At 40.5% G+C, this 19,951-nt stretch overlaps 1 protein-coding gene across 6 annotated transcripts in view; it reads left to right on the forward strand.

Annotated features, from left to right (window-relative positions):
* Skic3 (SKI3 subunit of superkiller complex) overlaps nt 1-19,951 on the forward strand; it is a 100,103-nt gene that overhangs the window by 28,859 nt on the left and 51,293 nt on the right. For all 6 annotated transcript variants that reach the window (XM_048424407.3, XM_048424435.3, XM_048424437.3 and 3 more), the window contains 10 exons: nt 5,185-5,325; nt 5,981-6,082; nt 7,824-7,963; nt 10,170-10,256; nt 10,720-10,823; nt 11,570-11,696; nt 12,241-12,420; nt 14,421-14,545; nt 15,376-15,629; nt 17,868-17,970. In XM_048424407.3, the coding sequence (XP_048280364.3) occupies nt 5,185-5,325; nt 5,981-6,082; nt 7,824-7,963; nt 10,170-10,256; nt 10,720-10,823; nt 11,570-11,696; nt 12,241-12,420; nt 14,421-14,545; nt 15,376-15,629; nt 17,868-17,970 (1,363 nt within the window). The remainder of the gene's footprint in view (nt 1-5,184; nt 5,326-5,980; nt 6,083-7,823; nt 7,964-10,169; nt 10,257-10,719; nt 10,824-11,569; nt 11,697-12,240; nt 12,421-14,420; nt 14,546-15,375; nt 15,630-17,867; nt 17,971-19,951) is intronic.

Below are 19,951 nucleotides of genomic sequence, written 5' to 3' on the forward strand. Positions count from 1 at the left end.
GTGTGACATACTCTTGCTTCTTTGTGCACTTAGGTAGAAGAGAGGTGGTTGTTAACAGCTGGGTTATGAGGAGCTGGGACATTTGAAGTGTGTATGTCTGTAACCTAGGCAGGTACTTGTGTGCATTGACCACCATGGTTTTTCATGACGTCCTCTGTCCTTGTCAGTGTTTGTGCTGAATATGGTGCTTTATGATGACTGGGATATACTCGCACACATGCTCCTACTGAGATAAGCATGGTCACAGCAGTCAGTGAGGGAGCTGAACGGGAAATGGCACCTGCAGTAGCCTGTCGTGACTGCGTTATCGTGGGTAGGCTGTGGCCTTTGTGTTCTGCCCATCCCCCTCTCCTCTGTCCATAACTCCTTGGTATCATTTCCTGGTCTGTGGGAAGTCGGGAGTTCCACTAACATGTAGGATCTTTTTCTCATTTTCAAAGAGAATATTTTCCACTATCTTGAAAGTACAGAGTAAATTATTTTATGTGAAGTACAAGTGCTTGAGCTAATAATGTTTAGGAGGGGCTGACGCTGACCAGAGTGAGCAGTCTAAGAATGCTGGGAACATGATGGTGGTGGTAGAAAGGAGTCGGTGAGTGGAAATGTATCAGCTTCTTAAAGGGAAGGGCAAAATTATTTTCAAGTTTAATTCTTTGGAAAAGTTAGTTCAATATAGAAAAAACCATGACGGTTTATGTGAGAAGTACATTTGAAAGGATCTGTAAAAGTAGCCAGAGCCCATCAATTGTTTGTAAATGGGAATCTGCAAACCAGTGCTAAGCATGTAGCTTGGAAATCATTCATGTGCAAGTGAGGTAGAGTGATTGCCATCAGAGAAGACCAGGGCTAAAAGGCTGAGGATGGCTGCTTGTACGGTGCTGACTTGAGAAGAGGAAGAAAAGGGTGAGGACCAAGAAAAGGTAAGAGAGCAATGCAATGGGGGTCCCTGATGCGTAGACAGGAAGAAAAAGATTCTCCTGATAGGCTGAGTAATTTTTTTTTATGATTAATAAAACTTGATTGTTTAGGGGTAAACATGGCCCTAGTATTCCTTCCTCAACCAATGTGAATTACTAGGGTATGAAAACATGAGATGCTTTCCCACATAACATTTATCAGATTGTGCACCTATCTATCATTCCTTGAGGTTTGCAATAAAATGGATGTGAGAGTTTACCTAGATCCTGCTCTAGAGTGAGTTGGAGAGAACAGAAACATAAATGAAATGTTGTAAAACATTGACTGTTAAACAAAACCCAGTATCATCCTGTGGACATTTAGAGACAGTAAATAAAAGTTGGATTGGGATGTAGTAGATTGGTAAGTGGTAGAGTACTTGTCTAGTGTAGAAGAGACCCTGGTTTATTTTAAGGGGCATGGTGTATGTGTGTGTGTGTGTGTGCATATGTGTGTGTATGTGACAGTTAATAAAGGCATCCTGAAAGAATTATACTGACTGGTAAGAAAACCTACTGGTTTAAAAGCCGAGTGTGGTGGTTCATACCTGTAATCTCAGCACTTAGAAGGGAAAGGTGGTAGGATCTGGGGTTCAGCCATATGCCAAGTGTGAGGCCAGCCTGGGTTGTGGAACTGATTGAGAGGTAGGTCTGTAGCATGGTGAACAGGGGTGGATGGGTAGGCACTGAAATGTGTTCTAAGACTCAGAGTTCTTGGTCTGGGACAGTGAAAAGCTGCACATGACTTCTCTTTTCATCATCCTAGGCCAAACTTTATATATTCTGAAGATTAAGAGCTTCTACAAACCTTGAGGCAGAGAACTTTACAGCAATTAATCACTGTGTCTCTCCTCCAAGGACAAATGTATTCCATACTTCTGGGTCTTTCTCTGTGTGTTGAGGCTCAAGATCCATTTTCAGCATGACTCATTTGTCAAGCTGCATGTAATGAAGTTTGAATAACTTTCCTAGTTGTCATTTGTTGAAAGGTTTTTTTTTGTGTGTGTGTATGTTCTAAATAACCCTTTTGATTTGTTTTGCATTGTTGCTGAAACACAAGAGGACAAGGAGGCTTGGTTCTTTAAATTCAAACAGAAAACAACTTCATTAAGAGTTATGATTTATGTTTAGGCCCAGGGAGACAGCTTAGCGTAAAACACTTGCTAGCATTCGTGACTGAAGCTCTGGGTGTGATCACCGACAATGAAAAATACTAAGTGGTCAAACGTGAGACCCCAGCCCTCTAACACCCCTATTTCCAAAGAGTCTGGAATGTTATTTTGAGTTGGAAGTGGGAATTGCCCTGGTCCGGACTCCAATTCCCAGCCTGCCAAGTGCTTACCTCCTTTCCCTGGGGAGGGTCAGTGTAACATGAGGGCTGGCTTGTTAGGGTTTCTGTCCTGCCTGGTACCCCACAGTCGGCAAGTCCCAAAGAAAATCACAGACAGGACTCCATAAGATTATAAACTGATTGGCCCATTAGCTCAGGCTTCTTGTTAACTCTTATAGCTTATATTAACCCATTATTCTCATCTATGTTAGCCATGTGGCTCAGTACCTTTTCCAGCAGGGCAGGTTACATCTTGCTTCTCGTCTGGGCAGGAATGGCGGAGGGAGCTTGCTGCTTCCCAGAATGCTCCTATTCTCATTGCATCACTTCTATTTCCTGTCTGGTTTTCCCACCTATACTTCCTGCCTGGCCAATCAGCATTTAATTAAAATATGATTGACAGATTACACACAATTCTCCCGCATCAGGTCAGGACCACTAAAGAGTATTTAGGCTTGCGTGCTTGGGGTTGGGGTTGGGGATGGGGGAACGGGGGATGGGTACTGACATGATATATGGTTTCTGATTTTGCGGGTTTTGCATCTGCTCTCCCTCTGATCCTCCCCCCCCCCGCCATGCTCCTGGGCACCCAATAGCATGGCACTCATTAAACGTGGGCATTTTTGATTCGGTCTAATCTGATTTGATTGGAGTTTTTTGTGCCAGCGGAGAGGCTCGGTTAGGAAATATCCCTAACAACGAGGTTTTATGTCTTAGAAGTATTTGAAAATGCAGGTGAAAATGAAGAAATGAGTGCCATAAAATTCTACTTTTTCTTCCTCCAAAACTTAGGTTGATTTAAAAGTGAAAATTTTAGTGTTCATTAGTTCATTGGTTGGTTTCTTTGGTATGTCAGAAATGATTTTCAAAACAAAATAAAAACTTTTGCTGTTGTATAATTTAGGAAATTGAGTTCCATAGAGCTATTTTGTCTCTATCAATTTATACATGAGGTTTTAGTTTTTAGCAACCTTAGGACCTGACTGCCTTTTGAGAAGTAAAGATTGTGTTGTTAAGCTCTTTTATAATTGTTTATGTAAGCGAGTGTGAGCGTTACAGCTCTGGATCTGCAAAGATGCAGGAGCATAAATGGAATAAAGCTTATCAGGAAACCAGGCTATACCTAGAGCCGCAGCAGGACAGCTCTGGAGGCTGGAGCTGCAACAGGACAAGCCTTGGAGGGAAAGGTGTCCTGACTTATCCAGAAGCCAGGCCTCCTAGAGCGCAATAGGACATCTGGAGGCTGACACCACAAGAGGGCAGCTCAGCCTTGCGGAGAGAGGTGTCCTGACTTGTCTATGGGAAGCCTGGCTACCTGAAGATGGGATGTGGTGAGGGAATGGACTCCTGGCAGGCTATAGCAATCCTGTTCCTCTCCTAGAGAAACTCTACAGCTGAGTTCTGCTCTGTTCCCCTAAAAGACTGTCCTAAGAGAGCTGTCTTCTTCTTCTGCTACACTCTGCTAAAGGGGAAGCCCCTGCAGAAATGTAGCAATCCCCATAGGCTCTGGCAGAAAGTTGTTATGTTTTCTGCCCAGCCTTGCTCAGCCCCCCCCCCCCCCCAAGGGAACATTGCAGCAAGGTTCTGTTCTGCTCAGTTTCCTGAAGGATGTTTCAGCAAGGTTCTTCTATCTGCACAGGTGACTTAAGGTCTTCATCCAAGACTCTTAAGAAAGAGATTTCTCTGGGAAGAAGGAGTCCAGGAGAGTGGCTGCCTTTGCCAGGGTGGGAAAGGACAGCCTGGAACTCAACAGGCAGAGGGGCTTTTATAGGACTTCTTAGACACGGAGTTTTCTCAGGGAGAAGTTTTTCTGTTTAGGGATTGGTTAGTTTAGTTGATCAGGGACAGAGATGTATGTAACATTACTTACAGATTATTCATTGGTATTCATCTAATATAATGCATACATTGAAATATAATGGCCTTATGTAAATAATTTACTTTTAATTTCTGTTATTGAATCAGAGATCCCATATGTGGTTTGGTCATATATATTTCACATTAGATGTTAAAAAGAAAGTCTTTTAAAATATTAATTATATTTATTCCCCTTGCTTATTGTTTTAAGTTGTCTGTCTTAGTAACTTTTTCAGAATTTTCCTGTGTGATTAAACAATTTATTAAAGTATTGAATGCTCCTCATTAATTATAAACAAATAAAATTTTTCACTTGGGGTGCATATGAACTTCTAGGTTGGAGAAAATGGAATTATAACAAAATGTATGTTTTCTAACCGAAATTATTTTACTAAAATAAATTAAGGTTATTGCAGCATTGTAATTAACATGTAAGCCTAATAATTATATAGACAAGAATAGTTTGGTAAAAATGTGTGCAGTGTATTGCTAGCCCTGTAAACCTAAGAGGACTGTGACAGAGTCTTCATTTGGTGTCATCCTCTGATGCCAGGATGCTGGGAAAGTCCCTCAGGGTTGGCTGTCATGCCTCTATCTGTGTATTATTGCCCTCAGGGAACCAATAAGATACTCTGTTTCATGCATATGCTAAAGTTGATATGGCTGAATAGGTGCTACTGCTGAGAGTTGACTAGGAAAAGCTGAGGCAAGCCACGGGCTGTGTGGCAGCCCATGGACTAGTAGCTGTAGGTTTTTCCTTCAAAACCTTTGAGCATGAATTCAGTTTCAGAGTCCGTGTGTTGTAAAGTTATTTAACTTTCAGTGTTTAAGCATGTTGATGAAGTAATGATATCTTCTATATTTGCTACTTTATTTTTTTATTTCCTTAAATCAGGACTTAGTAAAGTATGTATGAAACAGCTTTTGAAATTTATGTATATGGGTATGGTAGTTAAGAATTCGGTGTACTTAGTGTATGTATATATATATATGCATATATATGTATATATGAATGCCAGTAATGTTATCTTTTAATTTCAGGGAGTCTGACAGATGAGGGACAGCAGTATTGTTGTAAACTAGTGGAACTGAATTCAAAAAGTGGTCCAGGTCTCATTGGCTTAGGCGTTAAAGCTTTACAAGACAAGAAGTATGAAGATGCTGTTAGTCACCTAACGGAAGGTAATGTACAGAGTGTGGTATTTGGTATGACTACAATTCTAGCCTTCCTGTAAGGAGATAAACCTAAGTGAAACGAAAGATGAGCACACATACTCTGGAGTCTGCTCATTAAATTTGAGTTTCACTCTTCAGCTCAAAAGCATGGAAAAGTTCAACCGTATGTGTCCTGGTGATTTCCTTTGTATGGTAGGGATACTTTGAGGAAGCTTAGATACAGAGAGGATTGACTTAGTCAACTCAGGTGTGGAGGTTTTTGGGAGACTTACATTCTTGGAGATGTGACTGACGGAGTGAAGAAGGCAGCTGGAGTGAGTGGGAGGACACTGGGTCAAGGAGTGTGTCTGTGGAGCAGCAGAGCTGAGAGGAGACCTGTTGTTTCGGGTAGTTCAGTAAGATTTGAGGATGGAGTGTGGGTATGGGAAAGGATAGGAAGTGCGGCTAAACATGGCCTTGCAAACATTGTTAACAAGCTTACAGTGTGTCCTGAGGACAACAGGATCCCATGAAAAACTCTTAGCATAGAAACTGTCATCTGATTTACTGGGGCAGCATGGGGCTGGGAAGGTAAATGAGTCAGTCAAGTGCTTGTCTTGTGAGCACAAGGACCTGGGGTCGACTCCCAGAACCCATGGTATTTATGATTATTTCATCCTAGGCTTGACAGAAAGCCCTCTCTGCATAGCCGGCTGGTATCATCTAGCAGAAGCCCAAGCCAAAGTGCACAGACCTAAGGAAGCTATTCTTTCTTGCAACCAAGGTATTTTTATGTACTTAGTGTTTATATGTAGGAGGACGAATGCTGTTTGCTCTCGTCTAACTTGAGAAAGAGAGACTATTTTAAAAAGACAGCCTTTTGTTTTTGTTTTAAATTTGTGGTTAATTTAAGTGGTACTGAGGAAAATAAATAAATAAATGCCTGATCTGTGCGCATGTCTGCTACTATATCTTTAAGGTGAGGGCATAGGTGCTATGTTCTGTTTTTCCAACAAGGAACTTTCTGGTATGTTTAGGGCCTTCATGAGTTCTTAATGCCATGGATATAGATGAGAGATGATTCTTTGTTCCTGACCTAGTTGGTTGTCAAACTTCTGTATTTGACAGTTCATTCTAATTCAGCTTTTTCCAGTGTCTGTAGAGTCTGTCTTAGTTAGGGTTTCTATTGCTGTGAAGAGACACCTTGACCATGGCAACTCTTATAAAGGAAAACATTCAGTTGGGCCTGGCTTACAGTTCAGAGGTTCATTCCATTATCCTCATGGTGGGACATGGTGGTGTGCAGCAGACATGGTGGTGGAGAAGAAGCCAAGAATTCTACATCTTACAGGCATTAGGAAGTGGTCTTTCTCACTGGGCATGCCGGAACATATATTGAGACCTCAAAGCCTACTTCCACAGTGACGCACCTTCTCCAATAATACCATACCTATTCCAACAAGGCCACACCCACTTCAACAAGACCACACCTACTCAACAAGACCACACCTACTCCAACAAGACCACACCTACTCCAACAAGGCTACACCTAATAGTGCCACTCCCTTTGGGGGCCATTTTCTTTTGAAGCACCACATAGTCCATTCTAATCTGACTTATTTTCCCTTCCAGTGTCCTTAATTTACTAGAGGCAGAGGACTAGTAGCCAGCGATATTCTTTTTTTTTACTTATTTATTTATTTATAAAAATTTTCACTTTTTTCCCTCCTCCCAATACCCTCCCATTCCCCCCACTCCCTCTCCTCCTCCCTCTCCAGTCCTAAGAGCAGTCAGGGTTTCCTGCCCTGTGGGAGCCAACGATATTCTTAAGCACCATCAATTTTATTCCTACCGTGTGAAAATAGAGGTCTTAAATTCATGTGTTTGGTTTTAAATTCTGATCTTTCTAGAAGAATTTGAAAGTTTATTTGTGATTGGATTATTCATCTCTCTCTCTATCTCTCTATATAATATGTATTATATATACTAGAAATTTTGCTTACTATATCTGCAGTGTTTATGTTATTCTTTTAAAAAAGTTAAGAAAATCTTAACTTTTTAAGATTGATCTCATGTTATATGTATGGGAATGCCCACATGTATGTCTGTGCATCATGTTCATGTGTTGCTGTGGAGGCCAGAAGAAGGGGATATCCTGGAGCTGGAATTGTGGGTGATTGTAAAGTGCCCTGTGGGTGCTGGAAGTCAAACCTAGGCTTTTTGGAAGAGCAGCCATCTCTCTATTCCCATACGTCATTCTTTAAAAGTTTTTTTAAACATTTATTTAACTCTTTGTGTATGTGTGCATGCACGCAAGTGCACGTGCCGTTACATGAGTGTAGAAGTCAGAAGACAACTGCCAGGATTTGGTTCTCTTCTATCTTTTAGTTCTGGGCACTGACATCAGATTGTCAGGCTGGGAAAACACCATTATTTTCTAAGCCGTCTCTTTGACTGTATGTCATTCATAAATAACAAGCAAACTGAAATGCTGAAATTGAGTTCCATGTCCTCAATCTTATCAGCACTTAAGAGCATAGATCATCACGGTGCAGCGGGTGGCCATCGTCATCAGAAGAATCTTTGTCTTCTCCTGAAAGCAGAGGCTTTGCTCAAGCTCTCGGATTGTGAATCCTCAGAGGAAGCAATGCGCGTTCTTGATCAGGTAGGTGGTCTGAGTTTTCCTCTTCAGCCGTCTCTCCATGCCAAATGCTTACATCATAAATTCCGAGTTGTAGATGCACGTTCAGTATCTATACTCCGGTAAATCTTCCACACTCTTGAACCTGCTCACCTTAGTCACGGTTCCCACGGCTACAGAGAGACACCATGGCCATGGCAACTCTTACAGAGGGAAATATTTGATTGGGGCTGGCTTACAGTTCAGAGGTTTAGTCCATCGTGGCTGGAAGCATGGCAGCATGCAGGCAGACATGGTGCTTGAGAAGGAGCTGAGAGTTCTACTTCTGGATCTTCAGGTGGTATCTTAGGTGAAGAATCTGTTTGATTTTAGTGCCTGTTCTCTCATCTTGTTTTTGTCTTATTGCAGTAGCACACTTGATTATTAACAATTTAGGGCTTTAACTTTTTCCTTCAGAAAATGTTTTACAGATCATTGGTCGAGTGGCGACTTCATAGCTTCATGTTGAAGAATGTAAGGCTTGGTTGCGTCACAGATGTTGCTGTTTTTAATTAGCAAACTGTTTTCTTAAGACTTTTGGTTTAATTTGAAATTTCTTAGTGAGAAAACATAACTGGCAGATCATAAATTTTAGCCACATTGTTTCTTAAAGAGTTTTGTCAAATATATTAGTTACTGCAGTTTTTGTCTTCATTGCTTTGTGTATTTAAAAGGATTTTGCATTTTTGTTTTCTTTAAAGTAGCAGCAGCTGCTGGCCTTCTTTAGGAACTCTATGTAGGAGGTTGTGGTGATTCACTGGATGTGCTGGTTCATGCCTGTAATCCCAGCACAGAGGTTCAGGCAGAAAGGTGACTATGAGTCCAAGGCCAACCTGTGACACATTATGAATTCTGGGCCATCCTGAGCTACACTGTGAGACCCTGTCTCCAAAAACAAAACCACAAAAACTCAATACCGTACTTTCTACTTGTCGGTCTTTAGTATGTATCTTTTTAGATGTTTTATAGATACCTTTCCAATACCTTTTCTTGACATATACAAAAAGCACAATGAAAAGTTTTTTAAAAATGTAAGAGTCCATATCTGAGACAGAAAATTTGTAAGTTGATCATAAACATCATGTTATGCTAGAAAACAGACACTGTAAAAGGGCCACACTACACACACAGGAGCTGACCACTGAGGGCAGCAGCACATGTGCCGAAGAGAAACACAGATTAAATATGTCTGAATTTATGTGTGCATGATACTACCACAAAGAAAAAGATCCCAGCAAGCTTGCAAAAGCACCTCACAGGCTGTTATTAGGGAACAAACTGGAAAGAGGGAAAGCATTTATTGTGCCTCTCTTACCAACTGCTCTTTGAGATAGCCGAGCAGGTGAGGAGGGGAGGACAGGCTCCTCCAGGACTATTTTAGGTGATATTGTAAAGAACAGTGATGGACTAAAAGTCACTTTGTAATCTTTAATAAATGAATAGATGTAGGCATTGGGGATCCATGGCTTCCACAGAGAAAATGGTAACCTGACACAACCGTGACAAATACACATAGCACACTGTTGCTAGACCAGGTCTAGCCCTACTGTTGACGCAGGGACCAGGGAGAGCATCAAACAGCATGAGAACACATTCAGTCATGTCTTGACTTTGTGAAACTCTGACAAATGGTCTGTGTTTTCACAGTTAAGTTATAAAAAAGAAAGCAGAGAGGTAGAAGGGGACCTTGTAGATATATGTACCCTAGTTGAATTTTGGCTAAAATAAGTTGCTCAAATTCTTCATGAGGCATCTAGGAAATCTGATCATCTGAAAACTACATGGTTGACTTTGGGTTTGAGAGTGGTAGTGTTTTTGCCATTTACAAACGACTATCTTAAGTGTGCATGCTGAAATATCACAGGTGAGAATTACAATGCCTGATATTTATTATCAATTCATCTGAAAGGTATAGCAAAAGGGTGGATATAAACACGGACAGACATAGCCTTTGAGTTTATAATTCTGTACCTGGATAATGAGCATGTTATAAGGTTGTTACACTGGTCTTTACTTTTTTTGTGTATTTGAAGTTTCTCCAGTTAAATGATTAAAGAATAAAAATCTGGATAGCAATGGAACTCTGATTACACCCTGTCATAATCAGCTCATTTATGTCTGTTCTTTAAGCAAAACAGTCACCCATGCAGCTTTCTGGAGAGACTTGTAGCAGCTGTCAATCATTTTCTAGGTTTCAGATGCAGATAATACCCCACGACTGCTGGTTCTTCAAGGCCAGGCCTATCTGAACACTGGTGCTGTAGACAAGGCTGTGAAGGTTGGTGCTTGTCTTTCAAATGGAACATTATTTGAGGGCTAAAATAAGGTTCTAGGAGTTTAGTTCAGTGTTACAGTGCTTGCCTACAAAATGTAAGACCCTGGATTTGGTCCCAAGAACCCAAAATCAAATCAAATAAAATATAAAATGAAAACTAAACAACAAACTGAGAAATAAAAGTCAAAGCCATGTAAAAAATAACTTTTTTTTTAATTCTATGTGAATGGGTGGTTTTCCTGCATGTGTCTTGTACCGTGTGCATGCCTGGGGTCCTCAGAAGTCAGGGAAGGGTGTTGGATCCCATGGAGCTGGAGACATAGGTGGTGTCAGCTGCCACGTGGGTGCTGGGAACCAAACCTGGGTCCTCTGGAACAGCAACCAGTGCTCTTAACCACTGAGCTGTCTCCCCAGCTCCCCGTTTGTTTTTATTGGGATAAGGAATTGACAAGTATCTTCTTGACAGATCATGGAAGACCTTCAAGCTTCTTACCCTGTCCTGGCCGAAGTCCACGCACTTGAGGGTTTGATTCATTTTTCTAAGAAGGACTATCTGCAAGCAGAAGCATGGTAAGGGTGGACAGATTGCCTGGGGCTCCATTCATATCTTGGCTCTTTCTTAAAAATTTGATGTGGCCTTAATGAAGTTCCACTTTTAGATTTATGGTGTGTGTGTGTTTGTGTGTGTGTGTGTGTGTGTGTGTTTCATTTCACTTGTTGCATAGGAGCTATCATTTTCTGTGATAGGTTCTAGTCTAATTAGCTGATCATAATGTTTAGTTAGTGTAATATTTGGTATATATTCTGAGCATGTGTAGTGTTAAAAGGTCACTATGCTTCTTAAAGCTTTTCTTTCAGTAATACCATTTTTTGCTTATTATAGTCTAGATCCTGAAGTAGTGAAATGTCTTAGATTTGGGAATTTTTTTAGATTTATTTTATGTGTATGAGTGATTTGCCTTCATGTATGTATGTGTAGCACATGTGTACCTAGTACCTGAGGAGTTCAGAATATGGTGTCAGAGTTTCTGGAACTGGAGATCCAATTTGTGGTCTTCCTGTTAGTACTGGGAACCCAGGTCCTCTGGAAAAGCAGCAGGTGTGCTTAACCCTGAGGCGTCTCTTCATCTTCTAGATATGGAATTCTTGAATCACCTAACTCGATTGTTCTGTCTTGGAGTCCCTTATATTTTACACACATACACACATATACAGAGAGAGAGAGAGAAAGAGAGAGAGAGAGATACACACACAGAGATACACATACACACAGACACACTTAATACTTCTTTCCACCCCCCCGCTTGGTTATTTAGTTTCCAGAGAGCACTTGAGAAAGACACTGAAGTTGCTGAATATCATTATCAGCTTGGGTTGACATACTGGTTCATGGGTGAAGAAACAAGAAAAGATAAAGCAAAGGCTCTTGCCCATTTTCTGAAGGTAAGCCAGTGCTACTACTAAATTCTTTGTTAAAGTTGATTTGTTATGCAGTCAAATAGCCAACAGAATAGTTATTTAAAATTACTATATACTAAAGTATTATTTTGCATCATTTTGTATCATAGAAGAGGTTTTGTGAGAATATTTTTTCTAGGTGAAAATTTAAATTATGAAAGTATAAAAGTGTCAGCTTCAGAAGTGTCTCTTACAGAAGCTGAGCCGAGTTGGCTGTGGAAGCTGTGCTCTTTCAGCTGAGGCCTCTGTACTCTTATGGGTGTACAAGTCTTAGGGAGCATATTCGCTTAACAATGGCTGTAATCTCACATTTGATTACCAAAGAAATGCTAGCTTTCCCTTGTGTTTATTTCCTATAGGCAGTGTGGAGCAGCTTTTGTGTTTGTTTTAAATATCACACTAAAGGATTCTTTTGGCATAATTTTTACTTTCGATAAAATAATTTCTTTTTTTTTAAATCAGTGTACTACATCCTTAATATGCATTAAAATAAACTTTTACTATTCCATTGTCAACGTTTATTTCCAAGGCTGCAAGACTGGACACATACATGGGTAAAGTTTTCTGCTATTTAGGTCATTATTACCGCCTTGTCGCTGGAGATAGGAGCAGAGCTCGTGGATGTTACAGGAAAGCCTTTGAATTAGATGGCAGCGATGCTGAGTCTGGAGCAGCAGCCGTTGACCTGAGTGTGGAACTTGAAGACACGGTCTGTCTTATGACCACTCTGTCTCTAGTCTTTTATGCCAGTGTATAAATTGGAATGTTTTTGTAATATATTTACTTGAAAGTTTTTTTCATTGTTCTTTGTAGGTAAAATAGAAATATCTTTGCACTTATTTATAAACTACTTTTTCCTCTCATTGACAGATACTGAATTCCTTGTCATTCTTCTGTGTGTACCTTTACATGGCTGTGTACCTGTCTACATGACATTCATATGGGTGCCTGTACTTGACTCTATAGTGTTGGAGGAGGGCACCATTTGTTGGTTCCTGGCCGCTTAGCCCTGAAATAATCACACAGAAACTGTATTAATTAAATCACCTCTTGGCCCATTAGCTCTAGCTTCTTATTGGCTAACCTTTCCATATTAATTTAACCCATGTCTATTAATCTGTATATCACCATGAAGTCGTGTCCTACCAGCAAGGTTTCAGCATGTCTATCTCTGGTGGCAAATCCACGGCATCTCTCTGACTCTGCCTTTCATCCTCCCAGCATTCAGCTTAGTTTTCCCGGCCTACCTAAGTTCTGCCCTATCAACAGGACAAGTCAGTTTTCTTTATTCATTAATGGTAATCACAGCATACAGAGGGAAATCCTACATCACCTCCCCTGTTCTGTTTAAATAAAAAAGAAGGCTTTATCTTTAACATAGTAAAATTACATACAACAAAACATTTATCAAGCAAGAATTACAGTTATATCTATTTTATCTTCTATCATAACTAAGGAAGACTATATTGTTACTATCTATTCTTCAACTCCATCAAAGACTCCAGAAGTATATAATATTACCTGAGTAAACAGGAAGTACATTGTAAGCAACTTCCAAAACTCTAGAATTGACAGAGACATCTTGCTGCCTGGACAGTCACCCAAAGTTCTTCTGTATCATTGGAACATACATCTTTAGCTTGCTGGCCCATTTGTATCTGGTAGACATTTTCATGAAGCAGGAAACTTTAAAGACAGTTCCACCATATATATATTGGCAGTTTGTCAGTCACTTTCTTCTGTGTCCCGCAGAATGTTTAGCAGACTCTTTCGTGTACCAGGAATCCCAAAGGACGGTCTCACCTTTAGGCAAGTTCAGCAGTCATTTCTCTGTGGGTCCTGCATATCCAGTTAAGCAGTCCAGGCAAGAGCAGTTTATTGCCAAAATGGCTAGCAAACTCCATAAGGAGCCTCACTGATGCCCATCTTCCTCTTGAAGTAACTGGTGCTGCCAGGAGCAGACGTGTCTCACTGTCATGAAAAGTCTTATGTTCTTAAACATTTTAAATGCCATATTCTGAAGGTCTCTGAAAGAGTTGAAGAATACCTGTCTAACTGAAATACATGTAGAAAATCTAACACGACTACAAGCTTGACTATTATAGATGATTGTCTTTTAACCTATCTTTCTTAATTATACGTTACGTTTTTAAATGAACTACATAATCATGACACCTTAATCAAGAGCAGAAATATACATATAACAAGACTGACCTTAAATTTGCATCAATAAGCCAAGATCTATACCAGTGCAAATTATTCATATCTATATCACTATAGGCCTGAGAGAGGGCAGTGCCGGTGTCTTTTCTTAAGAACTTTCGACTTTGACTTTCTGAGAGAGCTTATTCCCTGAACCTGAAGCTCATTGACTCAGACAGGCTAATAGATCAGTGCACTTCAAGGACTTTGTCTGTCTCTGTCCACCCCTCTCCCCCTCTGCCCCCGCCACAGGCCGCAGTGCTGGGGTTTTGGGAACATTCCCCACCCCATGTTTTTATCTTTTTATACAAGTTCTGGAGATGTGGGGACCGGACCACAAGTCCTAGTGCTTGTGTCCCGAGTTCCAGCGTTTCCTGTATTATTAACAATAGTTTTTTGTGTTTCATTATAAATTAAAAAAATCAGAAGTGGGAAATGAAAGTATGTTTTTTTCATAATTGTGTAGTTTTATATTTGATGTTCCTGACATTGATATTTTTGCATTAGGAAACTGCTTTGGCTATCTTAACAGCAGTAACTCAAAAGGCAAGTGCCGGAGCAGCGAAGTGGGCCTGGCTGAGGCGAGGCCTGTACCATCTGAAAGCTGGTCAGCATTCTCAAGCAGTGGCCGAGTAAGACAACTCATCACATTTACATTTAAACCCTGTGTGCTTCCTTACAGTTCTTTGATAGCCACATGACTTTTAGACGTGGCCTCTAAGCAAGATGCGCTTTGAGAGAACCATAACAAAATTTATTGTTTGGGTGCTTGTTGCCTGCAAGGTACTAGAATTTAAAGAGTACCAAATCATGTACTGTTGTTGGGGAGCTAGCCTGGAGTCTTGGTGACATGATAGTGCATGGGTCACTCGAGAGACATGCCAGTATTAAAAGCCGAGCTCTCAGCTGGCTGCACTACCATTTGTTGGCTTAGGTAGCAGGGGAGATCATGTCAGCCTGAGGGGTATTTTGAAGAGGCCCATGTGTGATTCATTTTAGTCATTTTGCTTGAACTGTATTCCAGAGTAAAAATATAATTGAGTCGAGATAGAGTCATGTCTGAAATGTGTTAATTTCTAGGATGTAAATATTCTGATTTTTTTGTAGAAATGCCATTTGATCAGGAATATCAGCATCCCTCTCACTCCTGTATTTCAGATGTTTGAGGAGAATTGACAGGTTGATAGATTGATGGCTGCCTGTCCTGGTGGCATAGAAAACTGGAGCTCTGTCAAACAATAAAGAAAAAGAAACTATGGTTTTCCCCCAAAGAGCATTTTGCTCTTATATTTCAAAAACCACTTCGCAAAATCTTCTTACTGTTAGAAATACTCAAATTGTAAAAGAAAACAGGGAAGACTCCTTTAAGTATCACTTTTACAAATCAGAGGACTTGTGGATGATTTTAGATGTGGGTGTAGTTTTATTACTTTTAATTTTTCACTGTTCCTTAATTGTTAAGTTTGCAGGCGGCACTAAGGGCAGACCCAAAGGACTGCAATTGTTGGGAATCCTTGGGAGAGGCATACTTGAGCAGGGGAGGCTATACGACAGCCTTGAAGTCTTTCACCAGAGCCAGTGAGCTGAACCCAGACTCCACCTACAGTGTGTTTAAAGTGGCAGCAATACAGCAGATCCTAGGCAGGTATTCAGAGGCCATCGCTCAGTATCAGCTGATCATTAAAAAGAAAGAGGATTATGTGCCGGCCTTGAAAGGTAATTTTAAGAGTTTCTTTTTTAATTTTAATAATACTGAACTGTAAAACCCAAGTAAATTTTCTACCTACCTATATTAAATATCTTGAAAAGCATGTAGTCAATAGCAAGTATCTGATGAATTTCTTATTGTATAACTTGATATAGATTTGTGAAGCCACAAAACAATCCCTCACCAGTTAAGAATTGTGGATAATAAAAAGGCTTATTTATTTGAGGGGGAAAAACTTACAGATCACTGCCCCAAACAGCAGTCCTCTTATAGCAAACAGGAATCAGAGAGTCTAGCACCCGGATGGGAGCCAAAAGCAAGAGAGAGTGCTCCCAGTTCCTGCTTCTTTTTTAAAGTATACGAGACCACGCCCCAGTGGGCTGGTATTTTAAAGGCTATTGGCTGAAGGAGTGGAAGGAGCTCCCACAGCACCTCCCCCTTTTGTTTAAAAGTAAGAGAGTTCCAAACCCGATATAAAACTATATACATTAGGAACAGATATCAAGTATAAGATTAGAATTATAATCAGCCTAAACAATATTAAGTAAGGAACATATGCTAAATGTTTTAATAAACATTTTTTCCTTTGGAGTCTAATTCTTGTATAGGAAATGGCTTGGCTAGACCATAAGAGTACACTAATTACGACTATCTAGTCTTCAACCCATTAAAGGCCTGAGAAGGAAGATAATATTACTTGAGCAGGCAGGAAGGACAATCAAGTAGCTTCTAAAGCGTATGACGGAGACAATGAACTATCTGAGCTAAGTCTCATTTTCAACATTGAAGCAACCAACTTTGGCTAAGGCCTAGTGTAACTGACAGATCATTTTTAGAGGCAGGAATTTTTTTAAAACCATTTTACTCTGTCTTGGGTAGATTTGACAGTCCTGCTTATCCATTTCTGGATACTGTGTAACTTGTCAGTGGTTGAGGCATTGTCAGTTCCTTGCCCAAAGGCCAGTTTTGCCAAGAAGAAAGCAAACTCTAAATGGAGTGTCTTCAGTGCTCAACATTTTCTTGGGAATAGATTGGTGCTGTCAGAAGCAATTGTGTTTCATGTCAACAGAACCCTAAGTTATTTAAATGCCATATTTTACAGATCCATGAAGTGGTTGAAGAATACCTATCTAGATAGAATACAATCTCTGTATCTCTAAAGAACCTAATTGATCTGACTGTATGTACAGCAAACATGAACAAACTATTGACCTATAGTAATATGAAAATATACCCAAAAAGTTGTATCAATAAACAAAATGTCTTAAAGTGACGTAGAAACATGCATATGTACAATATGACAGATCAAGTTTTGTTTTCAAACAGTTCATAAATAGTAATATGGTAGAGATTTCACCTTTAGACAAATAGAGCAAAAGCTATTAGGCTCCAAATATATCTTCCAAGCAAATTTCTATGAGCTATGTTTTAGTAATTTTGTATTTTATTCCCAGAATAGCCAAATAATTTTATTTAATAATTTTATTATGTTGTAGAAGCTTACTTAAATTATTTTAAATACAGTTTTCTATGTTGTGGAGTTAAGCTGATTTCAGCTCCCCCTTCAGTAGCCCTTCCTTACCCTGTTTTTAGCTATAGGAAGAAGAGCACCACCTATGACTTAAGTACTTGAGATTGTATTCTACCCTTTTGTACTATATATGCTACTATGTGTGCTCCTCTATTTGCTTCTTATAAAAGGTATCATGGAGGTTTCAGTTGTTGGTATTGTAGGTTTTGGTAGTATATAGCTTTGAGCTTGGGATCCCTTTTCTCTACCTTCCTCTCCTCTTTTCTTTATTTATAGAACTTTCCTTAAGAAAAAAGAGCTCATGTCTATGAAATATTTCCTGGCACTTGAGGAGTTTACTTCTTCATTTAATTTTTACTGTAGAATTTGCTACACAGATTTTTAACATAAAAAATCAAATTCTATTTGCATTATAGCTAAATCCATATGATAGAGAGTAGTAGTGCCTGTAGTTTGGGACACATCAAAGACAAATTAGTGTAAAGAGAGCGCTGTGCAGATGATTTCCTGTGAGTCTTAGTGCATGTTGATTGCTACAGAACCTTCACATTGGAGATCTTTTCTAAATGTGTCAAGATTGTATTTAGAAATAATGTTGTAAAATAACACTGTATTTTCTGGGAAGCTTTCTTAAAAGATCAATGGATTTATCTCAAGTTGGCTCTAAGTGTTCATTTGTATATTGTAATGATGTGCACAACTGTCCTCGCTGCAGGTTTGGGTGAGTGCTATCTGATGATGGCGAGAGCAGCCTTAGCAGATTTTCTGGACGGAAAGGCTGTAGACTATGTGGAAAAAGCGCTGGAATATTTTACTGGGTTGGTATCACCCTTATTTAGCACTCTTGCGTTCTTGGTGGTATAATAAAGCTAATTTCGAGTATAATTTTATGTCTGTGCTGTTAGATACAGCAGTTATTCAGATTGTCAAACATGAAGAATAGTAGATGTGCCGATTAATTCTGTAGCAAACAAATTAGTAGTTTTACCCCGATGAGAAAGCCACGTTGTTGTGCTCCTTGTTGTGGTAAACAGTGGTCATTAGTGGAGCAGGAGCTCTGATGAGTGTCCTAGTGTCCCTGGGACAGGGAGCCTCTCTGGGTGAGAAGGGAACTTCAGACACACAGGTCGCTTTTCATTCATCAGCAGGCTTGCTTCAGGCTTTTGGATGGGCTGAGTGAGGAGAAATGAGCCTTCAGATTATTCCTGGAGAGAAGCTTAAGAAAACGTGATGTGTCTAGTAAGAAGAGAATAGGGGAGATTTCATAGTGTGTTATAGACAGGCAAAGTGTTACTCGTGTTAGATGCCTTAAAAAGTCCATAGAGTAGGGCCCGGAGACGGCTCTGCAGGGAAGAGTAGGGCCGGGAGACGGCTCTGCAGGGAAGAGTAGGGCCGGGAGACGGCTCTGCAGGGAAGAGTAGGGCCGGGAGACGGCTCTGCAGGGAAGAGTAGGGCTGGGAGACGGCTCTGCAGGGAAGAGTAGGGCCGGGAGACGGCTCTGCAGGGAAGAGTAGGGCCGGGAGACGGCTCTGCAGGGAAGAGTAGGGCTGGGAGACGGCTCTGCAGGGAAGAGCTGTTGCTGGTCAAGCTTGAGGGCTGGAATTTAGATGCTCAGTACTTGTGCTGTGTGACAGCGCATGTGCCTGTAACTCTTGGCGTTTGGGAGGCTGAGACCAGAAAATCCCTGAGTCTTACTGGCTGCCAGCCTACCTTTAGGTTCAGTGAGACATCTGCCATGTTTCAAAGAAATATGGAGAGGGATAGAGCAGGACGGTTGATGGCCTCTGTACTCACATCTCATATGCACACGTCCCCCCCACCCCCGCCCACACACCTCAGTGGCAATGGCAACAGCAAGTTTAGAGATTGTCTTGGGCACAGTGGTGCATGCCTGTAATGCTGTAATGCAGCCACTTGGGAAGCCAAAGCAAGAGGATTGTAAACTTAAAAAAATCTCAGTAACATCTTGGCAGCAGCTAGATCACTGAGCTGAATTCCCAGCCCTGATAAAAAGAAGTAAAGTTGAAAAGATGTGAGTTTAAACAGTTAAGATTGCTACTGTTTTCTTTTTTTCTCCTTACATGTGCCAATATTATAAGGAGCTTAGGAATAATGTGCTTCCTTAAGATTTTCACAGTGGTTGGGTTTTCAGTGGGGCCTGCAATAATTAGTGTTTCTGGGGAGATGTTGCCTGGGCTCCTTTAGTAGGAAAGGCTATGCAGACGGCCCATCTGCTCGTCCGTCTCCTATGACACGGCAGTGTGTAGTGTTGGCCTAAGTGAGCTGCTCTGAGAAAGGCAGAGAGATGTGCCCTCTGATTCTTCTCATCCTAAGAGGAACTAGCCCTTCCTATGTCCTCAGTGAAAATCCTGTGCTCTACCAAATATAGTTGGTACACACATAGTTGTTACGTTGTTTAGTCTTTTGAGGGGAAGTCCAAGGATATAAACTTTCATAACAAAAAGTCACTGCCATGATTATTGATTAACTAAGCCAAAAGGCACAGCTCTAGAACACTGGTATTAAAAGCAAACTGAAACAGCAGGAACAGACTTGCCCTAAACGAGTCCTCAAGTGTTTTCTGTATAGTTTCCACTCCTTTTCACAATTATGGTGAAGATATCTAAAAAAAAAAAAAAAAAAACCCCGAAAAATTTTCTGCCACATCAAATAATCAGTTTTTCCTGCTTCTCTTTTTTCTAGATCTTTTCCTTGTCCTAGTAAGGAGGTGATAGAATAGAGCTCTGTTAAGTGGTTAGTGAAACATGCACAGAACCTGACTAAAGTCATTGCCGTCAT

This window comes from Myodes glareolus, chromosome 15 (genome assembly GCF_982192425.1).
Source record: "Myodes glareolus chromosome 15, mMyoGla1.1, whole genome shotgun sequence".
Lineage (NCBI taxonomy): Eukaryota > Metazoa > Chordata > Mammalia > Rodentia > Cricetidae > Myodes > Myodes glareolus.